Source organism: Natrix helvetica (genome assembly GCF_964273705.1).
Source record: "Natrix helvetica genome assembly, chromosome: 14".
NCBI classification, from domain to species: Eukaryota; Metazoa; Chordata; class Lepidosauria; order Squamata; family Natricidae; genus Natrix; species Natrix helvetica.
Window position 1 is genome coordinate 3,991,973 of NC_138564.1, and position 11,099 is coordinate 4,003,071.

The 11,099-nt window shown below is 44.6% G+C and overlaps 1 protein-coding gene across 1 annotated transcript; it reads right to left on the minus strand.

The window, feature by feature from the left end:
• Positions 1 to 505: 505 nt before the first annotated feature.
• On the minus strand, positions 506 to 9,001 carry BRI3BP (BRI3 binding protein). The gene is made up of 3 exons (XM_081966386.1): positions 8,141 to 9,001; positions 5,127 to 5,229; positions 506 to 4,706 (listed from the first exon to the last, which is right to left on the minus strand). The coding sequence occupies exons 1-3, from the start codon at positions 8,333 to 8,335 to the stop codon at positions 4,291 to 4,293; spliced, it is 714 nt and encodes a 237-aa protein (XP_081822512.1). The 5' UTR covers positions 8,336 to 9,001; the 3' UTR covers positions 506 to 4,290.
• Positions 9,002 to 11,099: the final 2,098 nt, after the last annotated feature.

Consider the following 11,099-nt stretch of genomic DNA (forward strand, 5'->3'; position numbering starts at 1 on the left):
AGCAATTAAGAAGATTCATATGGGGGATATATGGCTATGAGTTCGATCCTAGGTAGAGGCAGATATTTCTCTCACTGGGCACAATGAGAATATATCTGCTGAACAAAACTCTGCATTGGCGACAGGAAGGGCATCCGGCCATTAAAACACTCTGCTAGCTGCATTCAGTTGCCCAGACTGCAGCCCACGAGGGATTATGGGGTCGGATAGATAGATGGATGGATGGATGGATAAATGATAGATAGATGATAGATAGATAGATTGATAGATGATAGATAGATAGATAGATGATAGATAGATAGATAGATAGATAGATAGATAGATAGATAGATAGATAGATAGATGATAGATAGATAGATGATGGATGGTTGGATAGATAGATAGATGATGGATGGATGGATAGATGATAGATAGATAGATGATAGATAGATAGATAGATAGATAGATAGATAGATAGATAGATAGATGAGAGAGAGAGAGAGCAATAAAGATACCACTGCAAAAGTTACAGTAAACATTTAAGATTTATTTGGTCACCACACCATAATTCAGTTGTGACATCAGTCTACAAACGATTCACTATGTAGAAATACATAGGTTTTAGTGGTCAGATAATAAATAAAGATTGTGGACGAATGTTTCCTCCAAACCTTCACAGTTATTCAACAGCATCGTTCATAGAACTAAGGTTTTACTAAGATCATAGATTAAAAGGAAGCCCACGACATTTCCTTCTCACCAAAATCGTCTCTTTTTTTCTTAAACAAAACACATAATTTTGCCATACAGACTTTTTTAAAAAAACAACCTAATACTTAGGAGATCAAATGTCCAGGTAGGATAATCAATCACTATACTCAGTGCAGATAAACAGTTATCATCCAGGGATATATATATCTATACCTAGATACTATATATTTCTGCTTTTACAACAGGAAATTTTTAAACATGGCACTTGGCAACAAGGATCCAGGGAATCAAGGAAGCAGTTTTAAGTTTCATGCAAAACGTAAGAAAGATTAAAGATCTTTAAAAGAAGGAGAAGATAAGAGAAGCCAGTTAAGATAGAATCTTAGCTGCAAAATGCAAATTAACAGGCAAGAAAACACATTTCACCTTCATCAACAGAAAAAAATATATATAACCTACAGCCAACAAATAAAGATAGCCCACAAAAACAAATAAACCCCAACCCAATTATATTCCAAAAGGCAAAAGTATGACATTATCTTAGCACACATTTGCACACAATATTCCAAAACCTAAGACAACTTTAAAAAAAAACATTAAATTCAGTAGTTCTGCTCTATTTCTCAGTCAGGCTGACATGCCTCAATCGATTACAATAATTGCACGGATAATTCACCACAAATGTATTCACACAACACTCTGATTTTAACACAAGACTGGAATTTTCAATTGGGGGGAAAAATTCCCTTGAGCTATCATCATTGTAATATCCCCCCAAGATTGGGGTTTGTTAAGTTGTTTTGAATGATTAGAAAAATTAAAGTCGGTCTATTGAACCAAAACCATCCTAGGAACGTAAAAATCTTGGCAATGTGACATTTTTAGCACGCCTAATACCTCTTAACTGTACAAAAGAGGATTAGCTTTGTATATTCTTGCATTATTTAAGGAATGCACAGCCCGCTTGCTTTCTCTGGCCTACCTTGGCATCCAAGCATTTTGCATCCACTAGTATCATCATGGGTAGTTCTAACCAGCATTATAACTAGGTGGATCTGAAGGAAAACCAAGTTAGAATTAACCAAGATCGGCTGACCTTGCAACAAAGGGAAAAAATAAGGGCACGCATTGCAAACCTGTTTTTTCCAAACTGTTAGGAATTAACAACAGTGCAAATCCAATCTTAATTCAGGCTGGGGGGTGGGGGGGGGGAGAACCTGGTATCAATTCGAAAACGGATGTAAGGTTTGTAAGAAAAGAATCGCAGCTGGTTAGTTTGAACATTTCGCCTCTGCTTTCATGAAAGACAAATCAAATTAAAAACTTTTACTATTGCCCTTGGCCAACCACAGCCATCGATAATTAACTGCAATGCTTAATTCTTCTCCCTGAACCTATACATTGAATAAATAGGCTACCAACACCCGTTTTCTACAAAGCGGGGTATTTTCTAGGCCTCTAGATGAGCAAAGGTGGAAAAAAAATACCTTGATGGTACTATCCACAAGAGATGTGAACAGCAACAAGCAAAATAAAGCAGAAAAAATCCACCCACATTTTATTTTTAAGAGTAAGGGGGGAAAAAATAACTTAAGGTCATCTTCACTTTCAAAATTCTGCAAGGAAATGGCAAGAAGAGTCTATTTCAAGTACAATAGTTTGTGCTCCTGTTTAATTTACATAAAAGATAATTTTATTAGGTCAAATCTGCACCAAGGCAGCGGGGGCAATATATATCTCTATATCTCTATTCTTTTTTCAACTATAGCCTTATACCAAACAAAATGCTGTGTGTATCAAATCTATTTATACATATACATCTATATATTTTTACTAGTTCCTGCATTGCCACTACGGGAAGCTGATTTAAAGGAAGGAGTTCATTTTAACCAACGTTCTCTCAATTCCAAGTTGCCTTTTCTTTATTCTGCAAGATCGCAAATCTTTATTCTTTTATTTGAAGAATTCGATCGCGGAAGAAAAGCGATTGTTTTCTGTTTCCCTTCATTTGGGAATGATTGGGACTCAGTGGCAACCTTCAAAAAATGTTGGGCTTTTTCTGGAAGGAAGGAGACCCCAACTCACAAGCTTTGACAAGTCTATAATGTCCTTTAGCATACACACACACACACACACACACACACACACACACACACCATTGAGTGTCATCCAGGCAAAGGGAGATCACAAGGTCAGGAGATGCTATCTATTCCCGCAGCTTCCAGTTTTCCCAGGAAAATGACCGACAGTGGAATAGGTCTTCAAACCAAAAAGAGTAACGTGTTTTTTGAGGTTAGAAACACGTGGGGAAAAATGTTAATTCTTTGATGGTTTACTACTTTGCGGGTACCATTTACACCAGGAACCTCATATGGTCACTCGGGCAATTTTTTTCATGGCAAACCAAATTAGCCACTCCACTTTTTAAAGGACTGAACACAATCGTCTCCTCTGTATTAGCTATTGTAAGGGAAAAAAAAGATTTTGGATAGATGAAGTACAGATCCTTCTGAAGTTGACGGTTTTATGGAATTTATTGCCACGTTAATCCTGAGAAAAATTCCCGTATCCCACTTTTTTCTTCTTTTTTTGCGATCCTTTTTTAATCTGTCGCCGATCGTGACGGCGTTTTAAAAATGAGTCGAGCTGAGGTTGCTTGGGGTTTATTCTACTTTTCTCTCTTTTTTTCAGGCAACGCTTAATTTTGATAGAAATGTAACTTTCATTCCGAAAAGCCAACTTCTTTTGGCTATGATGCACACCAGGCTGTTCTCCACAGCTAATATTATCTGACTGACAGTCAGTTTCTCCCTCAAGGTCTTTTGCTTAAGTTGTGCCAAGGAAGAAGAGCCAACGTGGGCAGCCAAAAGGTTTTAGCAGGAGAGGTTTGGGAGAAGGGGACTCAACCATTTATAGGAAGGTGGACTCTGTGTGTGTGTGTTTGTGCGTAGGCTAAAGAAAGGGTAAAACTGATAGGAGGAGGGAAAAACTACAGAAGCAGTTTTGATGCTTCTGGTCGATATCCGAAGGACGCAACCTCTTCCTTTCAAAATTCAGGGTGAACCCTATTTGGATCTGACTCAAATAATTTATTTTTGCCTTCGCAATTATATGAAAAAGACAAAATGAGGCACAACATGAAATGATCACTGAAGGCAAGATGGAAAAAAGAAGGAAAGGAAAACCGATCCTCACAACTGTTCCTCTTGAGCTGAATTCTTCATGCTTCCTCCCTTCTTTCCGAAGGTGAAATCGGTGTCCGGTTTATAGATAATTTTCTCGTTTGAAACCAACGACTCCATCGGCCTTCAAAAAATCCCTCCCTCCCTCTTATTTTTTTTTCTTATTTTTTCTTATTATTATATAAAAGATCTTTCAAACACTTGGAAAACAGCAGATAAAATTCTACTCGTGGGCGAACATGTCTGAACGTACAGCTAATCTATTTTACGAGTTCGTTCGTGTTTTCGTTCGGGGTACGGGCGGACAAGTGATACGCGAAGACTAACGGCTGGATGGTGCACACGTCCTTTACCCCAAAGCCCGCCTCGCCGTGGACGAGACGATTGCCCGTCTCCTGCGCGAAGGGTGACGTTCCCGTTAGTCGCCTCCTCGGTCCAGGTTCTCGATCACGCGAGACAGGCGGATGTTCAGAAGCCTGATCTGGCTGTCGAGGTGGTCGATCTTCTCCTCCAAAGTGTTGTGGCTGTTCTTCCGCCAGTAGAAGCTGACGGGGCCCGTCATGAAGTAGACGGCGACCACGAAGCAGAGGGGAAGGACGGCGTGCTCGGGCTCACTCTCGTATTTCTGCAGGATGTAGACGCAGGAAAGAGCGAAGAGGACGATCCGGATGATCCAGAAGAAACGCCCGCATAGGATGTGCAAGAGATAGAAGAAGAATCCGAGGAGAAGAGACACAAACCAATAAGCCAACAAGATGGCGCCGATCAGCAACAGGGCCCGAGCGGGATTGTTGGCGAGGGAGGTGTGGCTGAAATAATGGGTCAAGTTGGATCCTGGGGAAAAAAAAAAGAAACAAAGCAGAAAACTGATCATCCTGGTTGCTCTTCTCTGAACCTTTTCTTGAGTCTCAACATCTATTTTATAGTGTTTTGAACAAAACTGGATGCAATAAGTGTGGTCTTACTAAAGCTTTGTAGAGTGGTATTTTACCTCCCTTGATCTTGATTGTATCCCTCTATTAATGCAATTTAGGATTGCATTGGCTTTTTTGGCTGCTGCTGCACACTGCTGGCTCCTATTTAGCTGGCTGTCCACTAAGACTCTAAGATCCCTCTCATTCAAAGTGGCAATAAAGTTGTTGTAAGTTCTCAGGTGGATGGCACATAAATTTAATAATCAAATAAAAAGAAATAAAATCTTAAGTAAGCCCCGGGAACACAAGAACTGCCCCAACTACGGTTTTGCCAACCTACCATCAATTCCGAGGACATCTAGAAGATCTGTCCATATTCTCCAAAACGTATCCACTAGAACATCGACTCCGTAGACAAATCGCTCCGTTAGTCTGGAGAAAAACTGGAAAGGCAAAACATAAGAGACTCTTTTCACCCTCTAAAATGTTAAGAGCTTCATAGGAAAGCAATCCATTCTTCTTAAAGCAGGGGTCTCCAACCCCTATGGAGGCTTTTAAGGCTTGTGGACTTCAACTCCCAGAATTCCTCAGCCAGCCAGGGATCTACCCATAGATTGGGCTTGCCTCGCCCCCACAATTGAAAGAGAGAGCGACTAAAGGACACCACGGGAAAGGTGTGTATTTTATGAATCATATCCTGGATTTTGAGCCAGTAGTTACGGACCCAGGGAAAAGTTCCTGCCATGTGCTCTCAACGGTTGAGAAGCTGTGAAACAGCTAAGAACCGATTTCCAGGAAGGAAAAAAAAAAGATCTGGGAAAGCATTTTTGGCCAATGAAGATTAAGCAGAAAAAGATCCCTTGAATTCTCTGGTCTACCTTTGGTTTTGAGTGGTCACCTCCTTCCAAAGGGAAGGAAAAGTGGAAAAGTGCCCTAAGTCTCGGGTGCAAGAGAGAACATGGACGGACCAGGAAGGACAATCAAGGAAATTAAGCCTTCCTTGATACAACTATAACTACCTTCTTCTCGACCCTGAATTCTTCCTCCTGCCAGAATGTTGTCTAAGTATTTCCTCATGGCACTTACTGGGTAATATTATTGATTAATCTCCCCTCTTAATGGGTCCTCCTGGGTTTTTTTAGCAGCCTTGAGTGACTTATTACATGCCATCAAGGATGAAAGAAAGTATTAATATCTAAGAATATGTTCAAGAATGAGATATTGAAGGAACAAAATAGTTAGGATATGATAATGAAGAAAAGGGAACCGGAAAGGATAAGTGTAAAATTACAACAGGGTTTGCGGGAATACCATCCCGGAAATAGACCAGTTCAGAGCTGAAAAGAGATAACCACAATAATAGAAAAGTTAAGAAAGAGAGGCGGAGAGGAGAAGAGAGGAAACGGGAGAGAAGGAAGAAAGACGAAAGGAGAGGAAGGAGGGAAGGGATAGAAAAAGAAGGAGAGAGGGTAGGAGTGGGAAGAGGAAAAGAGGAGTAGGGGAGAGGTGAAGTAGGAAAAGGAAAGGAGAAGAGGAAGGAAGAAAGTAGAGAAGGGAGAGAGGATGAAAAGAAAATACAAATTAGGCATAAGGGATGGTAAGAAAAACAACATGGGATGTATATTTTAACCTTTTATATGGAAAAACAAACATGTAAAAGCGATAAAGATAAATAAGAGTAACTATGTATACCTGTAACTATATGTATAAGACAGGGGTGTCCAAACTTGGGAACTTTAAGACTTGTGGACTTCAACTCCCAGAATTCCCCAGCTTGGGAGTTGAAGTCCACAAGTCTTAAAGTTCCCAAGTTTGGACACCCCTGGTATAAGAGAATAAAAAAAAAACTTTCTATTAAAAAAAAGGATGAAGGAGCAGCACATCTTCTCCTATTCCTTTCCCATCAAGTCATCTTCCCAGTAGGCACCTCAACTGGGCCAACCAGAGCACCGAACACCTCCAGTTGTCACCACGGTGACCACGTTCACTTCCATGGCCAACCCCACCATTTTCAGCTCAACTTTCTAGTAGGCACGCCAAGTGGGCCAACCAAGACACTGAATATCTCCAGGCTTCTCCATCACCATGTTCACTTTCCAGCAGGTTCATCCCCAACTTCGTCACCATCCTCCTCGTCCTCACCACCACCAACCTAACCATCATCACTAACACCACCCGCGAAACAGATTGATGGTCACCTTGTGGACCCCCAACCGAGTCAACCCAACATCTGTAGAGTTTCTCAGTCATTCAGGTCATGGTTGTCGCAAAGGTGCTTTTTTTAGCTATACAATTTGGGATGAAGACCCTTGGAATGGTGCGGGAGTAGGAATGGATTTTCAGAAGAAAAATTGCAGACTCCAGGAACCATTTTCACCACTCAGGTGACCCTGAAGACACAGGGAAACCTCCAGGTGGCTTCAATGACCCTCTAAGACAGTGGTTCTCAACCTGTGGGTCGGGACTCCTTTGGGGGGTCGAACGAACCTTTCAGAGGGGTCGCCTAAGACCATCGGAAAACACATATTTAAAAAAAAATACAGAAAACATAAAATAATTTTATGGTTGGGGGTCACCACAACATGAACTGTATTAAAGGGTCACGGCATTAGGAAGGTTTGAGACCCACTGCTCTAAAAGGATGCAAAGGACCAGCTGTCTGCAAGGAATATAAATCCTTCCATTCCCCACCATCCAGTCAGAGCTGAAGAAGCTTCTTGGATGAGAAGCGAAACGTCTTCAAAAGAAAAAACAAAGTCCAGTTGCCTCCTGGAAAAAAAAAAGCACCTTTGGGGCAGGACACCCAACACCTCTGGTCTACCAGGAACACGTACCATGCTTACTTTTCAAAGAGACCCCCCCAATCATCATCATCCCCTCCCCACCTTCAGATCACCTTGTGGACATCCCCCTCCCCATGAGTCAACCAGGACCCTCAAACTCTTTGGTCATCCTCACCACCATGACCATGTTCACTTCTCAGAAGCCCCCATCATCATCATCATCATCATCATCATCATCATCATCATCATCATCATCATCATCACTACACCCAGCATTGTGCCCTCAAGTCACCTTGTAGGGTCACCCCACCGGCTCAACCAGGACCCCCCCCCCCCTCAACATCTTTGGCCATCTCCATCATCCCTACCAGGTCATCCTCTTCAGCTGGTACCCAAGTGGGTCAGCCAGGACCTTCCCAATCTCCCTCCTGGTCGCCCACGCCAAAGTCAGGGACCCCCTTCTGCACCCCTCCCCCACCAGGCCAGACCCCCTCCCACCCCAGGCCCCTCCTCTTTCCCTCCCCCCCTTTCCCCTCCCCTCTTTGCCCGGGACCCTCCGGGCGCCGCTTACCTTCTGCAGGGCGCGCACGTTCTCCTCGCCCAGGAGGCCGCTGGCGCCCTGGTAAACGCCGCTGGCCGCCCTCCGGAGGCTGTTCTGCTTGTCGGCGCCCCGGGACCCCCGCGCCCCCCGCGCCCCCGGCCCGGACAGCAGCAGCAGCAACAGCAACAGCAGCAGCGCGCCCCGCGCCCCGCTCCGGCTCGCCATGGCGCTCCTGGGTAGCTGGTGCGCTCCAGCCGGGCGCGCTCGGCTCGGCTGGCGGGTTTCCCCCGCTTTTCCCCGCCCAGCCTCGGCTCGGCCGCTCTCGCCCGGCCGGGCAGCGCTCTCTCGCGGCCGAAGGAGGCTCCGGCGGAGCTCCGCGGGGAGAGGAAAAGCCTCCAGGCGCCCCGCGCTCGCCCCGCTCGCCTCTGCGCTCTTGGAGAGGCCCCGGGTCCCTTTTGGCGAGGCCCCCGAGAGGCCAAGGGGGTCCCCGGGATGGGGCTGGCTCTGGGCCAGGCGGCTCGGGGGGCCTTTGGGGAGGGGGCTAAAGGGTGGGGGGAGACATGTGCCTGCCTCCCAAGAGGGGAAAGCGAGAGGAAGAAGGGCAGGAAAAGCAGGAGGGAGGAAAAGGCTGCAGGGAGGAGGAGGAGGAGGCGGTTGCCCAGGTTCCTTTCCAAAGGGAGTTTAGGCAGGGATGGTTGATCTTGTCTAATCGTCGCCCCTCGTTTCACCCAGGTTTCTCTTCGTTTTCACACGTGAATCTCCCTTCTTCTCACATCTATCTTTGTTCATTCACCCTTCCTCCCTCCCTCCCTTTTTCCTCTCTCCCTCCCTCCCTTCTTCCCACATCTATCTTCCTTCTTCTTCCTTCCTTCTTCCCACATCTATCTTCATTCATTCACCTTCCCTCCCTCCCTTCCTTATTCCCATCTATATTCCTTCCTTCCTCCCTGCTTCCCTTCTTCCCACATCTATCTTCATTCATTCATTTGTCCTCCCTCCCTTCTTCCTTCCTCCCTCCCTTCTTCCACATCTATGTTCCTTCCTTCCTTCTTCCCACATCGATCTTCATTCATCCACCCTTCCCCCTCCCTTCTTCCTCCCTCCCTTCCTTCTTCCCACATCTATCTTCATTCATTCCCCCTTCCCTTATTCCTCCCTCCCTTCCTTCTTCCCACATCTATCTTCATTCATTCATTCCTCCTCCCTTCCTCCTTCCCTTCTACCTCCCTCCCTTTTTCCCACATCTCTCTTCCTCCTTCTTTCCTTCTTCTCACATCTATTTTCCTTCCTCCCTCCTTCCTTCCCTCCTTCTTCTCACATCTATCCATTCATTGTCTTCCCCCCTTCATTCCTTCTTCTCACATCTATTTTCATTCATTCATTTGTACTTCCTCCCTCCCTTCTCCCTCCCCCCTCCCTTCTTCCCACATCTATCTTCCTTCCTTCCTCCCTCCCTCCCTCCTTCAACCCACCTTAGGCAAACCAACTAAGTTAACGGTCATCTTGGCTTATATCCGCCATCAGGAAGGGGAGGGGAAGAATTCTGCTGTAGATTTTACTTTACCTATCACTGAACAAACCATCGTCAGTGCAAAGATGAAGGTTTCCCCCCCCCCCTTTAAGCCAACATTTCTCAACCTTGGCAACTGGAAGATGGGTGGATTTCCATTCCCAGAATTCCCCCACCTATCCACCCACCTTCAAGCTGCCAAGGTTGAGAAACTCTGGCTTACACCTGTAATGGTGTGTAATTGTGTAATGGTCTAATGGAGCCAAGAGGTGACCCAAGACTACTCAGCACCTTTGGTGGCCTCCTCAACTCTTCGGTTGAGTCAACATTGCCTTGTCTCCCTGCCCACTTTCTAAATCCACCCATCCAACTTTTCTTTTTTTAGCAACTTTCAAAATATCCAGGCTACTTGGGTTCAAAGGGGATCCTGACCTAACCTCTCTCTCCCCTTTGGGTTTGCCCGCCTGCTCACCCCATCCTGAGCTTCGTGGTCAAAGGATTGCAACAACTCCTTGTTGACTGAAGGTCTCTCTCCTTTTTTAGCCCCAGGGCCGGCCAAGCATTTCCCAAATCCTGCTCCCCAAGGCTGTGTGCAAATCAAAATAAATCAGTTTCCCAAATCCTCCTCTTCCCTATAGCTGAGTGTGCAAATCAAAATCATTCAGTTTCCCAAATCCTCCTTTTCCCTGTGGCTGAGTGTGTAAATCAAAATAAACCAGTTTCCCAAATCCTCCTTTTTCCTATAGCTGCGTGTACAAATCAAAATCATTCAGTTTCCCAAATCCTCCCCTTTCCTATAGCTGCATGTGCAAATCAAAATCATTCAATTTCCCAAATCCTCCTCTTTCCTATAGCTGGGTGTGCAAATCAAAATCATTCACAGTTTCCCAAATCCTCCTTTTCCCTGTGGCTGGGTGTGTAAAACAGTTTCCCAAATCCTCCCCTTTCCTATAGCTGCGTGTACAAATCAAAATCATTCAATTTCTCAAATCATCCTCTTCCCTATAGCTGGGTGTGCAAATCAAAATCATTCACAGTTTCCCAAATCCTCTTTTCCTCGGTGGCTGGGTGTGCAAATCAAAATAAAGCAGTTTCCCAAATCCTCCCCTTTCCTATAGCTGCGTGTACAAATCAAAATCATTCAATTTCCCAAATCCTCCTCTTTCCTATAGCTGGGTGTGCAAATCAAAATCATCCACTGTTTCCCAAATCCTCCTTTTCCCTGTAGCTGGGTGTGTAAATCAAAATAAACCAGTTTCCCAAATCCTCCTTTTTCCTGTAGCTGAGTGTGCAAATCAAAATCATTCAGTTTCCCAAATCCTCCTTTTCCCTGTGGCTGAGTGTGTAAATCAAAATAAACCAGTTTCCCAAATCCTCCTTTTTCCTATAGCTGCGTGTACAAATCAAAATCATTCAGTTTCCCAAATCCTCCCCTTTCCTATAGCTGCATGTGCAAATCAAAATCATTCAATTTCCCAA